General features: G+C 55.3%; 2 protein-coding genes across 9 annotated transcripts in view; both read right to left on the reverse strand.

Moving 5' to 3' along the window:
* ZNF862 (zinc finger protein 862) overlaps positions 1-9028 on the reverse strand; it is a 32324-nt gene extending 23296 nt beyond the window's left edge. For 4 of the 8 annotated variants that reach the window (XR_003431833.1, XM_027101543.1, XM_027101545.1 and 1 more), the window contains exons 1-3: positions 8812-9028; positions 2528-2636; positions 1213-1317 (exon numbers count right to left, since the gene is read on the reverse strand). Coding sequence is in view for 7 of the 8 variants with exons in the window: in XM_027101543.1 (XP_026957344.1) it covers positions 1213-1317; positions 2528-2636; positions 8812-8835 (238 nt within the window). In the remaining variant the exon portion in view is untranslated. Of the gene's footprint in view, positions 1-1212; positions 1318-2527; positions 2637-2922; positions 3072-7536 lie in introns of all 8 variants that reach the window. The other 4 variants (XM_027101544.1, XM_027101548.1, XM_027101547.1 and 1 more) reach the window with 4 other exon arrangements.
* A 3387-nt stretch (positions 9029-12415) lies between these two features.
* SSPO (SCO-spondin) overlaps positions 12416-23545 on the reverse strand; it is a 30101-nt gene continuing 18971 nt past the window's right edge. Inside the window, 34 exon segments of the mRNA XM_027102750.1 lie at positions 12416-12624; positions 12943-12989; positions 13093-13183; positions 13186-13213; positions 13316-13443; positions 13589-13746; positions 13900-13921; positions 13924-14037; positions 14560-14673; positions 14813-14887; positions 14890-14949; positions 15198-15400; positions 15402-15450; positions 15717-15763; positions 16007-16159; positions 16211-16302; positions 16583-16777; positions 17344-17510; positions 17869-17907; positions 17910-18043; positions 18153-18249; positions 18554-18628; positions 18631-18753; positions 19013-19183; positions 19276-19467; positions 19578-19624; positions 20219-20388; positions 21343-21422; positions 21558-21678; positions 21720-21736; positions 21739-21985; positions 22149-22306; positions 22309-22350; positions 23163-23435. Of these exon segments, the coding sequence (XP_026958551.1) occupies positions 12416-12624; positions 12943-12989; positions 13093-13183; positions 13186-13213; positions 13316-13443; positions 13589-13746; positions 13900-13921; positions 13924-14037; positions 14560-14673; positions 14813-14887; positions 14890-14949; positions 15198-15400; positions 15402-15450; positions 15717-15763; positions 16007-16159; positions 16211-16302; positions 16583-16777; positions 17344-17510; positions 17869-17907; positions 17910-18043; positions 18153-18249; positions 18554-18628; positions 18631-18753; positions 19013-19183; positions 19276-19467; positions 19578-19624; positions 20219-20388; positions 21343-21422; positions 21558-21678; positions 21720-21736; positions 21739-21985; positions 22149-22306; positions 22309-22350; positions 23163-23435 (3938 nt within the window).

Raw genomic sequence — 23545 nt, forward strand, 5'->3', positions numbered from 1 at the left:
GTCTTCAGGAGAGCAGACTTATTTATGGATAAGAACACTGAACTAAGAGAAGGTAGGGTTAAAAAGGTAATTAAAGCAAACACTGCAACTGCACACTTGGCAGGAACCCCCCTCCTTGGTACCCCTGCCAGACAGGCATCTGCACTTTGCTCATGTACCTTTAGAGCAAGAGAGCAACCTACCTTCCGGGCAGACAGTTTGGTCCCCAGAGTCTTCCCTGAGCTGCAATCCATCTTTGAGTACCTTCCCCTCAGGAGTGCTACTTCAGCCCTTCCCATACCACAACCCTTCCAAGAAGTGAAAAATCCCATGACGTCACTAAGACTTTTCTTCTTTAAGCTAAACCAGCAGTTTCTTTATTCACTCTTTGGTTGAAATGCAGCTTAGACAACTCTAACTCCTCTGGAGCCATTTATTACGCACCAACAAGTTCAGATGCCCAGTGGGCAAGGACTCAACAGTACTTTCTCCCGGCCAATGGACCAGTCAGTCTACGAAACTGTAGCCAACCCCGGAAGCACAAAGCTACGAGTAAAGAGTCAATGGGCTCAAAGTTAAGAGCCAAGCACAGGAGAAACAAACCGAAACAAATTAGTATCTGTGAAGTCTAGGGCTCCTTGCGGTCCATCTGAGATAAATCACAAGGGAGAGCAAACATCCACAATTCGATCCATCGGGGAACTCGTTCCACCTCCCTTTTCTCCTGTAGAAGGGGCTGGGTTAACGTGCTCGTCTTACACAATGACAGAGGCCATCTGGCCTGGCTCTGGGCAAGCCAATCCCTGAACAGGACATGCTTATCAAAGGAGGAAAGCAAACATCAGTCCCCAGGATTTAGCAGCCATCTGTTTATTCACTCATTCATTCCATGATTGTCTACTACGCAACCACGTGCCAGGCATTGTTCTTGGTACTGGGACTACAGTAGTAAGTAAGACCAAGTCATGCCTTCATGGAACTTAGAATATATAATTATACATAAACATCTACTCTCAGGTAGAAATAAAATAAAGGGAGATGAGAGTTTGGAGAACAACATTGGGGGAGGTGTGTATATCTTAGACGGGTGACAGTTGGGGGAAGAACAGCATTCGTGTGTAATTGGTGGGGAACAGGGAGAGGCAGAGGATGAGACTGGAGCCTTGGGACCCAGCTTCCTGCTCCCTCCCTCCAGCTAAGGACCCCTCCTCCCGGGGGCAGGTCCGCACTCACCTCGGTGGAGGCTCAAGAGACTCCTCTGGCCCTGGACATTGGCTAGCCACTGCTCTGGCCCTTGCTCAAATTTATAGAACAGCTCTGGGGTGGCAATAGTTGGTCCTGAGTCAGGAACAGAGAGATGCACTGTGAGGTCGGATCCAGGTCACACAGGCTAAGAAGGTATGAAAACTACTGGTCCAGAACAGAGGCTCAAACTCAAATGCGGAGCGGGACCAGACAATACTCTGAGGAAACCAGGCAGGGGTGGGAGGCTGTGGATTTGAACCCAGGTATGGGGTAGCTACTCAAGTCCAGGAGGGGCCGCCAGCTGAATACAGGGTCAGCATGGCCTCTAGACCATCCCAGTTTCCAACAGAAGCCAGAAATCATATTTCTATATGAAAACCCCCCCATGGCGAAATACTGACAACTTATTTAAATATTTTAAAGCCAAAGAAAAGAGATGAAAGAAAGAAAGAAAAAAAAGGTGTAGGCCAAATCTGGCCCACAGCTGCTACTTTGCAACTTCTGGTTTAAAAGAATCATTGGTTTTCAAACCATTTTTAGTAGACAGTAAGACCACAACCCCTCCATCCACAGAGAGCTGAGACTGTTGCCCCCAGAACCCTGAGGGGTCAAGAAGAAAAGAAGCAGAGAAAGGCATGGCGCATGGTCATCAAATTGAAATCCGAAAAGAGTACGTGTGCATGTACACATGATGAAATACATTCCTCTCTGTCCATGGTCTAGGAAGTCTACCCATAGAAGCAGAGAAAGGACATTCAGAAAATAGAAAAGATGAAAACTACCTACATGGGCACAAAGTTTCAAGTTGTTTTATTTCATTGAACCTCTATGACAAGCCTGTGAAGAAAGAAGCCAAGGCTTGAAAAGGCTAATGGGCTTGGTCAGTACCATGTGGCAGAGCTGGGACTGAGACCAGATTTCCAGGCTGCAGATCTGATGCTCGTTCCACCACCACCCACCACCTCCAATGTCCTCTGGGCACTGAAACAAAATCCACCTGCAGTGCCACAGCCCACAGGTGGGGCTTCCCTTCTGGCATGCTGGGATATTCTGAAGCATCCAGGTCTAGCCTTGACACGCCCAATTTCCCCACTTCTCTTGGCTAATTTCAGTGGAAAAGAGAAAGGGTGATGTGTGAATCCGTGTGCAGTTAAGTCAGATATGGGACTGAGTGGATAAATAGTATAAAGATGCCTGGAAAAAAATGGTCGGATTCCAGAAAATTCTCAATATGTCATAGTCAGACATGGTTGGGAATGCTGACCTAGATTCAGGCAGTGGGGAAGTGAACAGGAGCCCATACCCAGGGGTGCCGCCAGCTCATCAGAACCACAGATCTTCTGTTGCTGACTCAGCAGCATCCACTCCTCCTGAAGCAAATACACCGTGATGTCATCAAACGTCACAGGAGCCTGCAAGGAAAAATGACACCAGCTAAGCACCAACTTCTTCCTTAATCTTCCACACCTGAGCTCACAACCACCTGAGGACACCCCTACTCTGGGAACAGATCAGACTGGGGGAGGGGGCGTTATCAATCTACATACAAGACCTACACCGCATTACTCTCACCCCCTGGGTGCAAGTCACAGCGGGAATAAGACCCATTCTTCTAGGAACAGCCACACACTGCAACAGAAGTGTCATAACGAAGGCCAGCTCCGGACTCTCACACGCGTCCCCCTGCACACTCCTCACCAGCCTTCGCACAGGATCCATTACTTCTCAGCCAGTGCGTCAGCCACAACCAACAGCACTTCTTTTGCAAAATCTTCAACGTGGTAAATCCTCACTTAGGAAGATGTATCTGATTTCTGGAAGTAGTCAACCGTCACTGAGAACTATGTCTGTGAATGTGGTCAGTTATCAAGATGGGCAAAGCTTTAGAGCTGAGAACTGTATTCCATGGGGCTTATAAAGGAGCTCTCTCTGTTCCACCAAAGAAGGGCGAGGAAATTCAGAAAACGTTCAGGAAGTTCTGAATTAAGATGGCAGATTGAACACGTACACTGAATTTTGCTTCCTCCTGTGAGTTTAAAAAGACACTCTCCCCCCGAAAAAAACTCCAAACAAAACACCCTCTAAGGACTTCCCTGGTGGTCCACTGGTTGAGAATCTGTCTTGCAATGCAGGGAACGCCGGTTCGATCCCCGATCGGGGAGCTAAGATCCCACATGCCGCGCAGCAACTAACCCCGTGAGCTACAACTACTGAGCCTGCACACCACAACCACGCACCGCAACGAAGAGCCCATACACCACAGCGAAAGATCCTGCGTGCCGCAACTAAGACCCAATGCAGCCAATAAATAAATAAATAAATGTTTTTAAAAATTGTTAAAAAAAAACACCCTCTGGGGTAGACAACACAACAAGGGGACAATAGCAATACAATTTTGTTAACTGAAAAGCAGATGAAAAAGTAATAACTGAGCAGATCCAAGAAAATCATACCCTCAGCTAGCAGTGGGCAAATGGAGAAACAACCCAATTTACATTTGCGAAATCCTCAAAAGACTCAGGATCTGGCAGCCCCAGGAACCTCTGGCCTGGGAGTGAACGCAGCGAGGTTAAAATAATAAGAATTTGGGGGAAGCTGTTCGGAACAAATGCCTGCCCAGATCCCCTACACAGGCTCCAAGCTGGCAAGTCCCTCCCTTCCACGTGCTCAGAGCTTCCAGTTAGAATTCTGTTTTTTCCACTGTTAAGCGTCAGCAAACAACTGGACTACCAGACATCTGAGGAAAGGCTCTAACAGGTCTGATAGAGATCGAAACAGACAGGAGATGAGCAAGAGTGAGGAGGAACTGAGGAAATGGAAGTGGGGCATGGAGCAAAAAACCTTTAAAAAACAAAACTATCATCAATAGCCTCAGAGAGGTAAGATATTGCAGCCATGAAGAAAGCGGTTATAAAAGAAATAATCGGAAAACAGAATCTGTTGCTGTTTACCCTTTTAAATTTCATATCACCAACATTTATCACCTAGTCAAAGAAATAAAAAAATAAATAAAACTATCAACAAAAAGGAAATCCCCGGGCTTCCCTGGTGGCGCAGTGGTCGAGAGTCCGCCTGCCGATGCAGGGGACACGGGTCCGTGCCCCGGTCCGGGAAGATCCCACATGCCGCAGAGTGGCTGGAGCCTGTGCTCTGCAACGGGAGAGGCCACAGCAGTGAGAGGCCTGCGTACTGCAAAAAAAAAAAAAAAAAAAAAAAAAAGGAAATCCCCGAACCCCCAAAAAACAACATTTTGGGAAATAGCATCCTTGTGACATAAGGATGTCCTTCCAAAGTGACAACTCTGAAGGGGACACAGTCATTTCCATTTGTAACAAGTTCTAGTACATTTGTTTAAAATCGCCTGTAATTTTATACTCAAACTTAAAGCACATGAAATATCTACTTTAACTTCAACATAGAGGCTTCTTGAGAAAAACAATACAGACAATTATCAGTCACTATTGATTTGTATATTTTAAAGTAAGTTGAGTATTTTTCTTATGAGTCAATATATGTTTACTGCAGAAAATTTAGACAATAAGCAGAAAAGATGTTTTAAGATCACCCCCAATCTCCTTACTGAAAAACAACTACTATTGACATTTGGTATGTAACCTTCCAGTCTTTTGTCTACGAATATGTATAAATGAACAGTCTTAAAAACAAACATGGAATTGTACTGCCAATGTGTATGTGCCAATAGTATGCCAATGTGTATTTTAAATAACTATTTGCTCTCAGAGTGTCTTCCAAAGCAAAATGTGATTATAATTGCAAAAACCTGCTGCAGGATGGGTTCCACTAAGAGCAGGCGGGCGGACAGCAAAGAGGTACACACAACATATGGCCTAAGGAGAGCCAATGTGGGGAGGGGGGAAGAAAACCCTCGAGATTATACTGAAGGCAGATCCTAGCAGGATGACCGTATACTAGGACTACAGGGCAAGGTGTTCCGATCAGGGCAGGTTAGAGTTTGTGGCCAAGGGCAAGCAGGGTTCCCTATTCATTCCCACCCACCCTGTCTTCCTGAGGGGACAGGTGGGCATAATGAAAGCCAACAGACCCATCACTTTATGAGAGCCACAAGGATGAAGAGTATGGCCAGGGCTGAATGTTTAGATAATGAAGAACTGTCTTCCCAACGAGTAACTACGCTAAGCCTTGAACCTCTCTTTTAACGAGTATTATGGCAAGAGCCTTCAGATGACCGCAATGGAAAGGAAACACAAATCTGCTTGAATAAGAGGAATTTCTTACCTACATAGAAAACAAGGACTATCTCTGGATGTTCAACTTTACTGATTCCCACTGTCTATAAGGCAGAGCTCCGAGTTCTCAGCCCAGCACCAAGTTCCCTGGATCTGAACCTAACTTACCTTCCTAACCTCAGCTCTAGGTATTGCCCCACCTGGAATCTCTACTACAGCCAGATTAGTATAACTGCAATCACTCGGGGACTTCTCTGGTGGTCCAGTGGTAAAGAATCTGCTTTCCAATGCAGGGGATGCAGGTTCGATCCCTGGTCGGCACGTTAAAATTCCACATGCCAAGGGGCAACTAAGACAGTGTGCCACAACTACTGAGCTGGTGCGCCTCAACCAGAGAGCCCGTGTGCCAAAAGCTAGAGCCCACATGCTCTGGAGCCCACGTGCCACAACTAGAGACAGAAAACCCTCACGCCACAACTAGAGAGAAGCCGGTGCACCGCAACGGAAGATCCCGCATGCCTCAATGAAGATCCTCCGTGTGCTGCAACTAACACCAGACGCAGCCAAAAATAAAATTAAAAAAATAAAACATTAAATTGCAGCCACTCAACCTATCTTGTACCTTTCCTCCCTCTTCACACCCAATCTTTACATTCCCTGACTCTGCCTACTTCCTCCCACTCACTCATCAAGTTCCTACTCACATTCCATCTCTTTCTCGAAAGGGACTTCCTGCCCACCTAGCCCAAGCACTTCTACTTCTCCCGAGCAAGGAAGGCTTTATACCCCTCGTGGTGCCTGGTCCACAGGAAGCCTATGCTGATCATCTTATTTTATAACCCCCTTCACCATCACCACCCCTTTCCCCACCACCACATTATACAGAAAATATTTCATAGGCATTTAATTCAGTTTTTCATTCAACATATTCTATTTGTTTCTGTGTGCTTGGAGATCCTAAGATATAAAAGACACTGTCTCTATTTGTCAAGGAGAAAAACCCATCAGGAGATGACAGACAACTGTGATATAAGTGCAATAATAAAACTTCTAAGGGGGGTGGGGTGCCAGTGGTGGCTAGGAACCAGAGATGTTGAGGCAATAAATACATACACAGTGAACGTGTATGAAGCAATAAATACATACACACTAAATACTCCTACTTGGCAGCAACGACAATAGTCTCCCAGAGGGCACATGAGGTGTCAGACTGCAGTGTTCTTCACAGCACCCATACCTACAACAAAAGGGCTTCTGTATGAGATGCTATCTTGAGTCATTCATTCAGAAAATACTGAGAACCTATTACATGCCAGATACTGCTCCACTAGTCTAGCTGGGGATAGAGTGAAGTCAGCAAACAAATAAATGTGAGAATTTTAGACAGTGACAGGGCTGCGAAGAAAATAAAACACGATAACGGGTTAGAGTGATGGGGAAAGGTCCTTGTCCTCTATCCATTATTCTGCCAATGGCAAGCAAGATACCCCACACTTAATCCAATAGGCTAAGACTGCTTTTAGTTAATAAATATCACAAAATAGCATCTAAGGAAGATTCTAATAATACACCAAGCTACTACCTCAGGTGGACCCCCCAGTCTTCCAGCTTTGAGAGAAAAAAGTGATATTCAGAATGGAACTTTAGAACAGCACAGCTATTGCACCCAGGCCTTAGTTATTGTCACTCATCTGCAATACCTCTTACACTGCTAGTTTGTTTTGCAATTACTTTATTTCATCTTTGGATAACATCCTCATTCCCTAGGTTAAAAAACTGATGTACCTGGGAAGGGTGTCCTTTTGAGACACCTTACAATCACGATCAGAATCAAGGGTGAAATTTCCAGTCCCCAGTGTTTTCAATTAGTGGTTGGGCCTGAAAAGGACATAAAATTTCTCCTCCACCTCCCCAAATATCTGTATTTCACTCTTCTCACACCAAAGGCTAAGAAATCCTACAACTGAACAGAATACCTTGAAATCAACCTCAAATCACTAATTCCACTTTTCAGTGCCAATTGTGTATAGCCCTTCTTCTACTGCATTTTGCTCCCCCTCTGTCCAAATTCAGGTTCAGTCTAAACTAAACCTCAGGATATTACCTGAGGGTGTGAGCCATTTCCTTTACTTTTCTGGTATCCCCTAAAGTGCTTAGCATGAGGCTGGCATGCAGTTCACCTTCAATCTTTCTCTGGTTACGTTCTGTTGAGCTTTATTGTCTTGGACTGTTTATAGGTTGTTTCATCTGGAAAATGCATCACGGTAACTTGTGGAGAGGATGGAGTACGGAAGAGATGATTAAGCAAGGAGTAACTTCTTTTGTAATTCAGAGTCCTTCCCAGTCTTTCCAGGAAAAAGTACAGCATCAAAATAACCTCACTATCTTTTCTGTCTTTGTCTGTTGGACAACCCTTCCAGGCTTGTCCATGTTATTGAAGTGAAAACTGCGGGAAAGCTCCTGGAGGAAAGTAGTCATTTCATATGTACTTCCAGCATTTCCATCAACTTAAATCACGGATCACAAATGTTTATTAAATGAGCAATTTTTTTTAAAGGAGAGACTCAGTATGCACTCGAAAAGTTTGTTGAGGAGGTTCCCTTTGTGCCAAAGAAGAAACAATCCTCAAGAACTGGTATCAAATAATATCCAGAAAGATCTCGGTCCCCAAAGGCTGCCAATGTCTCCGAATCAAGTGCGTGCGACCACGCTCGTCTTTGCTGACACTGACTCCGAGCTCTAGCAATCCTGTCAAACCCACTTAACTCTACCTTCAAGCACTTTTCCCCACCTTTTCTTCCAATTCACAGCCTCTTGCTCAAAGCCTGAAGCAAGTTTATGAAATATGCTTCTAAGCAATACTCAAAAACTCCACGAAGTAGATAAGCTAGAAACAGAAATCGGCAAGAAATGTGCCAGATGCCTTGTCTTTTTCTTCTCAGCCCTTTCTTGGGAAGGGGGATCCAGGCAGGGCCAAGCCCTCATCCTGCCTCTCGGTGATCCCTATGCCTGGCTCCCAGTGGGGTCCGATCCAGCCTCAAGGCCTTAAAACACGCTGGGCCTCTTCCAAACGCCAGTGGTGGTGTGGGAAAATAGGAAGCACTTTCGCACTACTACACTGAGCGGGTCACCCACCCAGCGTCAACCGGGCGGGCTCGGCGGAGGGCTGCTAGGCCAGCCGCGTGGGGAGGGAGCGGAAGGCTGCGCGGGACTCGCCCGGAGTCGGCCGCCGAAGTGCAGAGGAAGAAGCGGGCGAGCGGGCGAGTCCTTCCCTGCAAGGCTGGCTCATCTGCGAGGACTCCGCCCGTACCGCCCGCCTCGCCCAGATCAGGGATCTACGGGAGGGGAGTGGGCGGCCCCAGGGCCCTTCCAGGCCTACCTTCCCCGACTCCCTGGGCTCCATGGCCCTGCTTTCGGTGGCCCGTGCTGACCCCGCCACGGCCTCCAGGCCGCCCCCTCCCCCCGCGGCCTGGCCTGAGAACGCCGTAGCCGCGACCACCTTGGGGACCGGGACCCCCGGAGGGGAGGGCGCCCCGGCGGGGAGGGAGCGCGGCCCGGAACCGGCTGTCCCTGGTCAGAGGGGGCGGCGGCGCTCGCGGAGCCTGGAGAGGCGCGCAGCTGGTACTCGCGTCGCGCCGAGCGAGCCGCTTTACGGCAGCAGCCTAGCCCGAGGCGGCGGCGCATCATGGGAAGCGCGGTCCAGGCTCGGTAAGCGGCTCCCAAGGCTGCTATTGCTCCGGGAATACGGGGTCCCGATTGGACGAAGCAGCTAGCTCTCCGCCCTTCCCGCCTCCCTCCCCCGGCGATGGTTACTAGGTAGCGTACCCACGACGCTCTCCCAGGCCCTATAGGAAGGGCAGAGTACTCTGATTGGGCTATAAGATTGCTCGTGCTTGCGTCTATTCCCTCGCATTTTTAGGGCGAATGTCAACCTTGAAGATTCCAGACTGTATCTACTCAAGGAGGTAAATACTTTTTGTAGCATTCATTCAAAAAACATCATTGGTTGCCTGTCATGTTGCCAGGCATTGTGCAAAGGTTTGGGAATGCGCAGTTGAGTTAAACAGAAACTTTGCCTCCAAGGAATTCGTAATCTATTGAGGAAACAGACGGTAAACATTAACTACAAAATGAAGAGACAGTGCAACGAAAGACGTAAACACAAGACTCTATTAAAGCACACTTTGTCACCTTAGGGTGCGGTGGTGGGACGATATGGGGTAGTTAGTAAAGGATTTCCTGAGGAAATGCTGCCTGAGTTGAATTAAAACAAGAGGTAGGAGTTAGCCACGTAAAGAAGGTGCTATGGTGTCCCCTCCAAATTCATGTGTTAACCCCTATGTGATGGTGTTTAGATGTGGAGCCTTTGGGAGGTAATTAGGTTTAGATGAGATCATGAGGGTGGGGCTCTCATGATGGGATCAGTGTCCTTATAAGACAAGACACCAGAGAGCTTGCCCTCTCTCTCTGCCATGTAAGGACACAAAGAGAAGGTAGCTGTCTGTAAGCCAGGAATAAAGTTCTCACCAGAACCCAACCATACTGGCACCTTGATCTTGGACTTCCAGCCTCCAGAACAGTGAGAAGATAAATTTCTGTTGTTTAAGTCACCTGGTCTATGGTATTTTGTTATGGCAACCTGAGCCAACTAAAACGGGAGGAGAAGAGGAGTGTTGCTAGGAAGAGCAATTGTGCATGAGAAACAACCTCGGCAAAGCCAGGGAGGTGAGCAAACAGTGTGTGTAGGGAAGGTGTGTAAGACAGGAAGTGGTGGGAAATGACGCTGGAGAGACACGTGGGATGGATGTGGAAGGCATTGTGTGCTGCCTTTAAGGGCTGGAAGTAAGTTTTTAGCTGGTGACTGGTGTGGGCAAATTGCACTTTAGTTACTGAAGAGTAGAAGGTGAATATAAAGGGGAAAAGATAGAAGAGAGAAAACCAAACTCTAAATACATATATTTACTCTCCATTCTTCTCTCATCTTCTTTAAAAGTTGTAAAATTTTATAAAGTAATAGTAACAATGTGTTGTTTCACTTGTAATATATATGGATGTAATGTGTATAATAATAATACAAATAATGGACAGTAAAGTGCAGAAATCTTAAGTGTACAGCTCAATGTATTTTTACATGTGTACCATGTAGTCAACACCCAGATCATATATAAAAAATTTCCAGAACTCCAGAAAGTTTCCTTGTGGCCCTCCCATTATGTATACATAGGGGTAAAACTACAGAAAGTAAGGAAATGACTATCATAAAAGTGTTGTCCCACTTTTGCACAGCAAAGGAAACCGTAAACAAGATGAAAAGACAACCCTCAGAATGGGAGAAAATATTTGCAAACGAAGCAACTGACAAAGGATTAATCTCCAAAATATACAAGCAGCTCAATAACAAAAAAACAAACAACCCAACCCAAAAATGGGCAGAAGACCTAAATAGACATTTCTCCAAAGAAGATATACACATTGCCAACAAACACATGAAAGGATGCTCAACATCACTAATCATTAGAGAAATGCAAATCAAAACTACAATGAGGTTTCACCTCACACAGGTCAGAATGGCCATCATCAAAAAATCTACAAACAATAAATGCTGGAGAGAGTGTGGAGAAAAGGGAACCCTCTTGCACTGTTGGTGGGAATGTAAATTGATACAGACACCATGGAGAACAGTATTGGAGGTTCCTTAAAAATCTAAAATTAGAACTACCATATGACCCAGCAATCCCACTACTGGGCATATACCCTGAGAAAACCAGAACTCAAAAAGAGTCATGTACCACAATGTTCATTGCAACACTGTTTACAATAGCCAGGACATGGAAGCAACCTAAGTGTCCATCGACAGATGAATGGATGAAGAAGATGTGGCACATATATACAATGGAATATTACTCAGCCATAAAAAGAAACAAAATTGAGTTATTTGTAGTGAGGTGGATGGACCTAGAATCTGCCATACAGAGTGAAGTAAGTCGGAAAGAGAAAAACAAATACCGTATGCTAACACATATATATGGAATCTAAAAAAAAAAAAAAGGTTCTGAAGAACCTAGGGGCAGGACAGGAATAAAGACGCAGACCTAGAGAATGGACTTGAGGACACAGGGAGAGGGAAGGGTAAGATGGGAAGTGAGAGAGTGGCATTGACATATATACACTACCAAATGTGAAATAGATAGCTGGTGGGAAGCAGCCGCACAGCACAGGGAGATCAGCTCGGTGCTTTGTGACCACCTAGAGGGGTGGAATAGGGAGGGTGGGAGGGAGGCTCAAGAGGGAGGGGATATGGGGATATATGTATACATATAGCTGGTTCACTTTGTTATACAGCAGAAACTAACACAACACTGTAAAGCAATTATACTCCAATAAAGATGTTAAAAAAAATAATAAAAGTGTTGTCCCAAATGCTTAGCTCAGCAGTGTGGCTTCTGGCCAACTGCTTTTTCTGGCTCCACAGACTTTGAGGGTGGATAAAACAGGGATTACATAAGTAGAGTAACTAGAAGGAGCGGAGTTGTGGGACGATGATGAGCAGTTTGGGACATGATGATTTTAAGTATCTAAGTGATATTCAAATTGATGTTCTAGTCAGCAGTTGAATGCACAAGTGCATAGCAAGTGTAACCTATCTGCGAGGACAGAAATCATGTGGACAATCAAATTATAATAGCTGCTTTATCATCAGGAATTTCAATCCTTTTACACATTTCCTTTCCTCAATATTTCTGACAGTCGTTCCCCATTGAGGGATATATGTGATTAAGAATGAATGATTGGGGGCTTCCCTGGTGGCGCAGTGGTTGGGAGTCCGCCTGCCGTTGCAGGGGACACGGGTTCGTGCCCCGGTCCGGGAAGATCCCACATGCCGCGGAGCGGCTGGGCCCGTGAGCCATGGCCGCTGAGCCTGCGCGTCCGGAGCCTGTGCTCCGCAACGGGAGAGGCCACAACAGTGAGAGGCCCGCGTACCGCTAGGGCGCGTGGAGGGCTGTGGTGTCACCGGGCGGGGGCGCCCCTGGTGCCAGCACTCGCAGTGGTGTGCACGCACCAGGGTCCCCCGGTGCCTGCCCCGCACTGCAGCTGCCCTGAGTCTCCGTGGCGTTGGGCTCCCGGCACGTCTGCTCACAGGGCCCCAGCTCCCCGGGGGCCACCTGCTGCCACATTTCTCCGGGGGGGGGCACTCTGCCAGGGAAGACCACCGAGCCCACCACTCGGGTCAGCCCTGGGTGCAGCCTCGATTCTCCCCCCTCCCACACTGGGCACCCTTGGGTCCCTGCTCCTGTCCCCAGCGCTGCCCACTCGGCTCCAGCAGCCTCCAGACTTCTGGGTTTCCGAATATACCTCTCTGCTCTATCCACCCTCCCAAATACTAGTGGCGCCCAGCTTGGTAAGTGGAGGTAGCACCGCCTAGGACATGCAGGCCCCTCTCCCCTTATCAGGGCCAGCCTGGCCTTGGCTTTGGAGGGACCAGCAGGGATGTGGGCAGCCCACATCTCACCCCGACAGCCAGCGACGGGTCAGCTGAAGGCTCCGCCTTGGCCGACACTGGGAAGACACTGCTCTTGTTCAGATGCCTGCCACGCCTTCCTCCCCACCCCCGTTCTCAGCAGCCCCGCCCTCCATCCCCACCCACGCCCCCAGCCCTCACCAGCGGGTGCAGTTCTGGGTGAGCAGAGTCCCTGGGGTCAGCTCCCAGCCCTGCTCTTCAGGAGTCAAGCTGAGGCCCCAGGGCAGAGAGCTGGGCGCACACACGTGCCATAGCGCAGCAGCTGCCGGGGCGGGGCAGGCTCCGGTTACACTTGGACCATCCCCCCTTCCCCCCACTTGCCTGCTCCCTCACGGGAGAGTCAGGGCATGGTGCCCACACCCACCTGCCCTCCAGGGCAGTCACAGCCAAGCTGGCAGGGCTCCTGCATGCAGAGGGTGCCAGGCTGCAGATGCGAGCACAGGCGCGGGCACGAGGTCGCACAGGGGCTGAGTACCTGGCCAGGTGGGCGCTCTGGGGGGAGCGCAGAGAGTGAGGTGGTGTCCCAGGGAGGGGGCTGCCTCGGGACCCTCCGCCGGCCGTGGCGATCAGCCGGGACGGGCCCTGGGCTCGGCAGCACGGCAGGGAAGAGCAGGCACCCAGCGCCCTGGGTGCTCACCGGGGCAGGGCTGCAGGTTATGTTCCTGCCGTTGCTCCGTGTCCTGGGCCTGGCACGGTGCCCCCGCAGGACCTTCCTTGCAGCTGCTCCAGGCTGACCAAGGCCCGAGGGCTGGACACTCATGGGGGCGGCACATCAGGGACCCGTTAACACAGGTGCTGTGCCAGCGGTGTGCAGAAAGGGCTCAGACCCTTGAGAGCCAGGGTGAACAGAGCCTCTGTTCCCCAGCAAGGCCCATAACCCTGACCTGGCCCGAGCCTCCCACCCAGAGCTCCCCGTGTCCCTGCCTGGCCGCCGGCCGGCAGCCACACCAGCTTTTGCAGTCCAGCCACCCGCCTTGGCCGGAGCCAGCACCCATGAAGCACTGGGGCTGGGGAGGCCACAGCGGCAAGAAGACATGGGCACACGGCGCCCATCCTGTACCAGCTGGCCAGGGGGACAGCGGCAGCCTGGGAGAGCGGGGCTGGGGCGGGCGCACATGACGGATCCCTCTGTTAGCCAGCTGGAGTCCAAAGCCTCAGGCAGCCCTGGAGCGCCCTTCCTCCCGCCCCTCCCCCCACACGACCTGTTCTCCACCTGCCCTGGGTGTGGGCACCACCCTGGGAAACTTTTTTTTTTTTTTTTGCGGTACGCGGGCCTCTCACTGTTGTGGCCTCTCCCGTTGCGGAGCAGAGGCTCCGGACGCGCAGGCTCAGCGGCCATGGCTCACGGGCCCAGCCGCTCCGCGGCATGTGGGATCTTCCTGGACTGGGGCACGAACCCTTGTCCCCTGCATCGGCAGGCGGACTCTCAACCACTGCGCCACCAGGGAAGACCCCCTGGGAAACTTTGAGGCTTCCTGAGAGCATCCTTAGGACGCAGCCTGTCTTGACTAAGGCTCACTCGGGCAGGACCCCCAGCCGGTTGCTGAAAGTGACTCAGAGATCCACTCGGCTGCCCTATAACTCACGGCCCAGCCGTCTGCCCGCCACCTGGGTGGCGCCGTCCCTGCAGACACTGCACGCGGACCCAGAGGTCTGCACAGCTTCTTGGGCAGTGGTCGGCACGGTCCAGGGTGGGCACGGGGTCCTGGGCCTCGCAGCTCTCTCCTGCGGACCAGAAGGTAGGAGTCTGTGTCGGGACTTCGTGAGTCCCGAGCCTTCCCTGGGCACCTCCAGGGCCAGAGGCAGCATCCCCCTCAGGTGCCATACCCCTGGCCCCTCCTCCGCTGCTGGAGCCGGCTACCTGGGCAAGGCCCCATGGTGCAGCTCTCAGTCTGAGCCCATGGCCCCTGGCAGCCTCCTCCAGCGCAGCTGGAACCCCCCCACTGCAGGGTACCTGGCAGTGGCTCCAGGCCCCCCAAGGACTCCACTGGCATCAACCTGGGGAGAAGAAGCGGAAGTCGGTCCCAAGGCCTGCCTCCTGCCTCCAGCTGAGCCCCCTTCCTCACCTTCTAGCTGCTGACCCTCCAGCCTCAGATCCAGCAGGCCCTGGGGACTAGCCGGAGGGTGAGCAGGCCAGCTAACTGCTGGGACGCTGACGTGAACAACGCGGCCCAGCCCTACCTGGCCAGGCCCGACTCCACCGCATTCCAGGCCCCTCCCCCTGTGGCCTCCGCCCCTCCCATCACCTTGGCAGGCTCCCAGGTCTGGGCAGAGACGCTGCTGGCTGAGTGGCACGGTGCAGAGGTCTGGATCCCCGGCCCATGGCCTCCCCGTCTCGGGGTCCAAACAGAGGCGGCGGCGGTGCTGCTCTGAAGCCAGCGTGGGGACCGAGGTGGGGGAGAGGCCAGCTGGGTCCCCGGGTCAGTGCTCCTCTAGGGCAGTCCTGGAGGCAGGGCCCGCAGGGTGACCACTCGGACCAGCGGCTCAGAGGCAGAAGACCTAGGGCGGCACGTAAGCATCCTTCCCGGGACCCTACCCCAGACCCAGAGACCACAGTAGATAGGGAGGGAGGGGCTCAGCTTGTGACCAGGAAGGTCCGGAAACAGGAGAGGCTGAGGGAGGTGTAGGGGGCCAGGGCAGGGTGACCAACCATCCTGGTTTGTCTGGGACCGTCCTTGTCCTAGAAATGAAAGTTCCAAGTCCCGGAAACCCACCCCTCCACCCTGGGCAAACGGGGACAGTTGGTCCCCCTGGTCCCGAGTTACCTTGACAGCCCCGGCTGGTGCGCTGCAGCGCCCCATGAAGGCACTCACTGTGGGAGGGGGCAGTCAGGGTGGGCTCAGGAGGCAGGACCCAGCCCCACGCCGTGGGCAGGGAGCTCATGTAGGGGTAACCTGGGCTCTGGGCTCATTTGGAGCAAGAGGAAGCTGGGACCGGGCCCGTGGGGCTTAGCTTGGCCTTCTCTGCGCGGCTGCCCTGGGGAACCCCTCCCCGTCCCTGTTCCACTCTCTGGTCCCAGCGCTCTGGTGCCACCTTCCCCGCCCCCAACACTCACCACTCTTTGCAGCCCAGCTGCAGGTGGTCCCCGGGGGCCAGGGTCACCCCAGCTCCTTCTCCTGAGATGTGCTGGTAGTTACACTGCTCTGGGGGAATGCAGCCTCCAGCCTGCTCCAGCAGCCCCCGTGCAGAAGGGGAGACGAGGACAGGGCTGTGTGGCAATCATTTCGTCATCCTGGTGCCAGCACCGTGCAGGGCCCACAGCAGCTGCACGCGTGTGGTGCTCAGCCAGGGCATGGGTGAGCGGCCACGAGTCAGAATGCGAGAGCTGTCAAGGCCCCGAGCACCGCAGGTCTGCAGGAGAGGGGTTCATCTTGGACGTCACGGAGGGAAGGAGGCGTGGGGGTGGGCAGGGGGCCCCTCCTCCTGCAGCTCCTCCCCGGCCCCCCGCCCCCAAGCCGTCACAGTTCTCCCACTTGGCAGCCACAGGCCCAGCTGTGGCTTTATGTCCGCTTGTAGCTGCCCCCAGGCACAGTGGGTCTTGCCCACCTCCTGCCCTAGCTGCCCTCTGTCTCTGCCCCTCTGCCTCCCATCTGCCAATCCCTGGAGCACCTGCCAGTGCCAGGCCCCGAACCCCATGCAGCTCCCTGGCTCTCCACGGTCCAAACCAGTTGCTGCAGCCTGTATGGAGGGTCTGACCTGAGCCCAACTCATCTCCAGGCCCAAGGGGCTGACCCCCCTCTCCCAGAATGGACAGGTGAGCCCCCGGGTCAGCGCCGGCAGCTCGCAGCTCCTGCAGCAGCGAGGCAGTCAGCACACAGGAGCACTGCTGCGGGGAGCGCAGGAGAAAGTGCAGTGGCACAGGCTGGAGCCACCTGCCGGGTGCCAGCTCTCCGCATCTGTGCACATCCTCGGAAGGCGCGTGGGGAGAAGGAAGCAGGTAGGGGAGGACGGTAGGGGGCAGGGGTGAGGTCCTGGGCCCTAGGAGAGCATTTCCGGCAGCGAGTGGGACTGTTCACCTGTGTCAGGGGTATGAACGTGAGCGATGCATGGCTATGGGCCTGATCGGAGATGGCCAGGCACCTTCCTGTACAGAGCACTTAGCCAGGACACGGCAGGGTCCACAGAGGCCCTTCTAGGATGGGACGGGGGAGTGGGGAGCGAGGAGCGAGGGAGGAGGAAAGGGCCTCAGCCAGGAACCAGGACACCTGAGTCTGAGTCTAACTCTGCCAGTAACTGTCTCCTGACTTGGTGTGTCCCTTCCCCTCCCTGGGGTTCAGTGTCACCAGCTCTAAGTCAGGAGGCTTAGAGGCTGCCAGAGGCCACAGGGTCTGCAGAGGTGAGAGCTGACAGGGAAGGGGAGAGGCGTGGGTTCCAGGCAGGGTGAGTTCTAACCGGGACACAGGCCAAACGGTGCAGGAAGGTGCCTTCGGGGCAGTGACGGCCCTCCTCGCAGCCAGCGGAGAAGCAGCCCACCTGCCGAGTGATGTGGGCGCAGGAGAAGGGGCAGCCCTCGCCAGGCTGGCACTCCCGGTGCAGACGCCCAGCCGGGCAGCCTGCCTCTGAGGCAGCACCTCCGTCAGTGCCCAGCTCCGGCCCCGCTGCCCTCGCTGCCTCCTGTGCCCACCCCGCGGCCTGCCTCTGCTCACCCTGGCGCCCACCCCCAGACAGGCCAACAACACGCTCCCGAGCCTGCCCCTCTGGGCCCGTGCCACGCCCGCTCCTGCGGTCCCCCCACACCTCAGCACAGCCCGAGTCTACCTCCTTCCTCCTTCACTTGCCCATCACTGGCCTGGGTAAGGCGCAGCCTGTGGGGATGGCGTGGGAGAGGTCAAAAGGCACCTGTGAGTCAGGGTCAAAGGCCAAAGTGGGAATCAGCTCAGTCGGAGTGTCCAGGGCAGAGCCTGGGCTGGGACTCACCTCTGCAGACCTCGGTGCAGCAGATGCGGCTCAGGCGGGCGGTCTGGGGCAGGGTGGCCGGGCGCAGCGCCGGGAGCACAGCTGCTCCCCTCCTCTACACGAAACACTGCCGTCCTCCCAGGGGCCCCAGGAGCCCCGCACCTCCCAGCACTGCAGGATGCCGGCCACACAGGTGCTAGGGACAAGGAAGGCGGCTTCAGAAGACAGGGCCCTGCCCGCTTCCCCGAGGGCCCTACTGCCCAGCTGGCAGTCCACCCCCTCCCTGGCTCACCCTTCCGGCTCACCAGTTGTCACACGGTCCAGTCGCCACCTCCCCGGGCTCCAGGCTCTCCCAGGAGCTGAGCCCAGACTCTGCGGACCGGCTCTGGTTCTCAGGGATCCCTGAGGACACAGGAGTGGGGGCGGACACTTCAGATGGCTCAGCCCCATCAATCCCTCCTCGTACCCTCCTGCTTCCTCCCTCCCTCCCTCCCTCCCTCCCTCCCTACCAGACTCCACCCCATGGGGACCGGGATCCTGGACGCAGGAGATGGAAGCCCCAACCTGGACCAGCCCAAGGATGCAGGAGTTGCCCATTCCCATCCCACAGCCCCAGGTTGGCCCCTGTGGGCAGAGCGGCAGGGGCCAGGCAGGCGGGTGCTGCCATGCTCAGGGGGCCATTGGGAGGGGGAGGGGAGGCACTGACCCATGGCTCCGGGCTGGTACTGGCAGTGGCACTGGGCTGGGGACACACAAAGGCCGTCCTGGGACAGCTGGCCAAGGGGCACCCACAGCTGGGCTGGCAGCCTGTCGAGCCTGGCTGGCACACGACCCCGGGGGACAGGTCCCGGCAGGAGCGGGGGCAGGGCCGCCCACAGGGGAGGAGACCCTAGCCACCTGCACAGTCTACAGCAGGAGGGAAGCAGAGAGGGTGGGTGCTGAGGGGGTCCACCCTGGGGGATCCCGACTGTCGGGCGATAAGCCCTCCTGCTATGCCCACCACCCGCTCGGACCTTCACCCTGCCCCAGTTCCACGGGGTGAGTGACCTAAGGGCTGTCCCTCGAAGAAAGTGACATGCAAGTGTGTATGTGGGGTGTCAGAGGTCAGAGGCAGCATCTCTAGCCTTACAAGGGACCCCCCCCAGAGCTCCACAGAAGCCCTCACCTGTGCATTGAGTAGAACTGTCCTGGCAGGGGCGACTCTGCCTGTGGCCCCCAGGGCAGGGCCGGCCTCCCTCAGAAGTGGGGGGCCAGCTACATGCTCGGCTCTGATGGGACTGCCCCAGGCAAACGTCACAGGGAGACCACGGTCCCCATGGGCCCCAGCCTCCATCCACTGTGCCAGGAAGACAAAATCATCCAGCTGCCCTAGGAGGCCCAAGAGGTCCCAGCCTATTGGGATTGGCGCAACCTAGTGGAGCATCTCACCTGGGCACTCAGGGGGGCTGGCGCAGGTCTCCCTCTGATGCTGGGCCCCTGCCTCCCCCGCCTCCCCAGGGCACGGAACCCCTCCATGCTGAGGAACCGGGCAGGTGCAGGCCCTGGAGCGGGTCCTCGTCTGGCCCCGGCAGGGTTGGGAGCACGCCGTCCTCTCTGACCACGGGCACCAGCCTCCAGGCACTGTGGAGGCGAATGGCGGGCATTGGGGTGCAGCCATCCCTCCCCTGGACCCAACTCTCTCTGCGCCCCTGGGCTGCTTCTCCTCACCTTCCCCGGAGTGGGGTGCATACCTGGGCAAGGCAGGTCTGTGCAGGTCAGCCTGCCCTCTGAGCAGGTGCTGGGCGGGGCACGCAGGCACAGGAGGGAGAGGGCAGCTCAGTCCCGCCGGGTCCTCCGCACACACCCCTCCAATCGGCCCTCCCTTCCATCCGCCTGGCCCCATTTCCCTCTGAGGTCTCAGTCACCCTCCCCGTCCTCTAGTGCCTCCAGCCCCTGCTCCCTGACCCACTCAGGGCCCTCTCAGGTGTCCTGCGGACTCTGTCCTATGGGGAAATGATCACAGGTCGCTACTGCTGACAGGGGCCAGACAGTGGGAGGAAACACCACACCGCCGCCCCCTTGCCCCTCACAGCACACGCCCAGCCCTCCGAAGTCTCCCAGAACTGCGGAGCTGGCTGCCTCGGTTTCCCCACCTGTCAGACAAGGGGTTGGGGGGCCTGCCACAACTCCTCAGGGCTTGTGGGAGCCTAGCGTGCATCCGCTGAGACCGGGAGAGCTCAGGTGCACGAGACACAAAGTGGACTAGTCCTGTCCTCACCCCTGCACCTGTCCCTGCATCCTGCATCCTACCCACACGGTGCCTTCACACCTGCGTCTTCATCCTGCCCACATGGTGCCTCACCCCTGCATCCTGCCCGCACGCCCGCGTCACCAGCAGTTGCAGCCATCGGGCCTCGCCACTTGAGCGCCGGGACGGTGCCGCTCCCGGGTCAGCAGGCCCAGGCAGCTGCAGTGGCTGGGCGGCACGCAGACAGCGTCGTCGGCACTCAGCACCTGACCCGGCGGTCAGTAACCGCCTGGCTGGCAGTGCCAAACCCAGTGCTGGGGGACAGCAAGGGAGGGCCCCGGTCAGCGGAAAGCAGGGCCGAGGGGACCGGGAAGGGGCGCCCGGGACGGAAGATGAAGTGGAGGGGGAGGGGGGGCAGAGGGGAGAAGGTGCGAGGCTCCAGTTCAGAACTGCTGCGTTCTACACTCAGTTTACGCCGCGCGTCCACCGGAGTTTCTCCTCCAGGGGAGGAGGGGGAGGGAGAGGAGAGCCTGAGAGGAGCTTCCCTGGGCGCAGTGGCCTCCATGGAGTGAGGCCCCATGGAGGGATGAGTGGGGACCGAGGCACCTCCCAGACCTCCTAGAACGTAGGGAGCAGACGACTGGAAAGCTAGGGGGAGGGGGGCGTTTGGGAAGGCGCTGGGGCTCCCTGGGGGAGGCCGGGACCAGGCACCGCCTCCTCGTCCTGCCCCCGTGTGGGAGCCTCCCGACCTCCCTGGACAGGTCCGAGCAGGGCCTCCAAGCGCGTCCCTTCTCCCCAGCCCTTCTCTCAGCATTTTTGATTCGGGTCGGCTTCCTCACCACCGCGCAGGCGCCGCTGGACAGAGACCCCGGCGGCCTGCCTGTGTCCCTCTCCATGGTCCTGGGCGGGCGCTCAGAGGATAGCCCCACACCCCCGCAGGCGCAGGCGCACACGCGCGCGCACGGAGGGCAAGGCCTGTGCACCGATACGCCCCTGGGGTTTACGATGATATAACGGGATGATTGCCCCTGCCTATGTGTTTATGCTGCTTCTGTCATAAAACGTTTAAACTGAGAAATGTTTGCGGTAAGGAAGGCAAGGGCTGCTGGGTGAGGCTCGCTCCCACTTCTCTCTGGAGCAAGTGGGACCCTGATGGGCGCTGACCCCGCCCCTTCTCACCACTGTGGGGCAATCCCAGGTCAGAGGGGCCACACCCCAAAGCCACACCTTGTCGTCCCGCAAAGTGACCCTCAGGAGCCCAGACTCACCACGAGGTCGTCACAGGAGCAAGGACAGGGAGGGCCACAGGGGCTGGACTTGGCCCCCTGGATGGCGGTGCAGTTGGTCACTGGGGGGAGGGGACAGGATAGGCAGAGAGCTGGGTGGGTTGCCCACCCCGGCCCACCCAGGCCCCTCTCCCCGTCATGCTCCCTGCAGCTTTTCCACCTCTGCCCCTTGACCCAGCCCCGTCGCCAGCAGGTACCTGGGCATGGCAGAGCCTGGCAGGCGGCCCCCTGGGCCCGAGGCCCCTCGCAGTAATCCCCCAGGCCCCGGGGTGGGGTCCGGCTCTGGAGGCCGCCCACACAGGAGTGGCGGGGGATTGGCTGGTGCAAGGCAGCAGGCATCCACAGGGCGCAGAGGCCACATCTGGGCTCCACGGGACTCACGGTCACACCCCAGCAGGAGGCAAGGCTTCTCCTCTGCCTCAGGGCCTGGGCAAGGAGGTGGGGCAGAAGCCAGTGGGGGCAGCAGTGCCAAGCTGGACGGTGTAACGCCGGGAGGCCTGGTGCAGAAGCGGTGCCGGTGGCATCGGGCAGGGCCACAGGAGGCCAAGCACTCGCTCCATGGGGTCCAGGGTGACCACAGGAGCCTGTGCTCCTCAACAAGAGAGGCCACGATAGTGAGAGGCCCGCGCACCGCGATTAAGAGTGGCCCCCGCTTGCCACAACTGGAGAAAGACCTCGCACAGAAACGAAGACCCAACACAGCCAAAAATAAATAAATAAAAATTAAAAAAAAAAAAGAATTTCCAAACCAATCAACATTTTACAAACAGGAAAACAGAGGCCCATACTGAACGCCACTCGCCCGGGGTCACGTGCTGGTCACGGGGCTGGCAGAGCAGAGCCACGCGCCCTGAGTTCAGTGCTCTGCAGCAGCAGCCAGGGTGGGAGGGCTGGTCAGTCCCTCTTGGGGCACTGAGCTCTGCACAGGAAGCAGGGCCCTGTGACTGTCCAGCCACTGCTTGCCCAGGGGACACACACCAGGCATTGGCCCTGGGGACACAGAGATTGACAGCTCAGCCTAGGCACATTCACTTCTCCCCCGGGGTCCCACCTGGGAGAGGCATCAGCTCGGGGCGCGGCTGGGAAGGTCGTGGGGCTGCATGGGAGCTCAGGGAGCAGGGTCCCTGGGGTGACAGGGAGGGGTTGACAAGGCCGTGGGTGGTGTGGGGATGAGAAGTGAGGGCAGGGCGTGGAGGAAGAGGTGGTGCCTCATCTGTTCAGAAGGAGTAGACACTAACTTGAGTCTCCTGGATCTCTCTCTTGAGTATTTCCTCCCTTTTAGTTTTCTCCAATAAAAATGTTTTAAAGCCCACTTGTCAAATTTGTGGACATTCCAGAAAAAAAAAATCTAAGAGAGAAAAGGCAAAAGAGAAAGGGGCAGGGGGAGAGGAAGAATGAAGGAGGGAATTGGGGGAGGACCAGGGGACAGAAAATAAAAAGAAAGAAGAAAATTAACTGAAAGGAAAGAAAAAAGAACGGAAAATTGAAAAAAACAGAGGGAATGGGGTTAGCGCGCCCTCTACTGGCAGATCCTGGTATCCGTTTTGAGTGTTGGGCGCTTCAAGGTTTCTGAGCAGAAAGCAAGTGCACCCCAGGAAGTGAATTACACTCAGGAAAGACAAAGAGGCAACTGGAAGGAGAACGTAGAACGCCCCCACTCCAGGCTCTAGTTCCATCATAAATCGCCTCTCCCAGCTGAGCCTCAGTCCTCCCATCAGTCAAATGAGCACGATGCCTGGCGGGAGGGACAGGGGTCAGAGTGAACACTACCCCAGCTCACCAACCTCCAACGCCACCGCTACCTCCATCCACCGTCTGCCACCTCCTCCCCCAGCCCTTGCCCCCTCCCCACGCACCAGTGAGGTTCCAGGGCCATAGCAGGTCCAGCTGCAAGTAGGGGGGCTGGGCGTGCCACTGAATATAAGCTTCCTCTACGGGGCTCCAGCCCTGCTGCCCAGGTGCCTCCGTGGGAGGCCTTAGGATGGCAGCCCAGGTGGGGTGCTCCAGCTGCTGGGGCGAAGCATGCAGGCTCCCCTCGGGGCGTTGGGCCAGGCCCAGGGGAGAATAGCAGGGATCTGGGTGCATGAGAGAGGGGCTGGAGCTGGGGGAGGGCAGAGGCTGGCAGGAGCCTGCTAGGGGCATAGATAGGAAGGCACGAGGGGAGTTGGGGGATTTGAAGGGCCCA

This window comes from Aethalodelphis obliquidens, unplaced genomic scaffold (assembly GCF_003676395.1).
Source record: "Aethalodelphis obliquidens isolate GAN/ISIS:26980383/991018 unplaced genomic scaffold, ASM367639v1 scaffold5, whole genome shotgun sequence".
NCBI classification, from domain to species: Eukaryota; Metazoa; Chordata; class Mammalia; order Artiodactyla; family Delphinidae; genus Aethalodelphis; species Aethalodelphis obliquidens.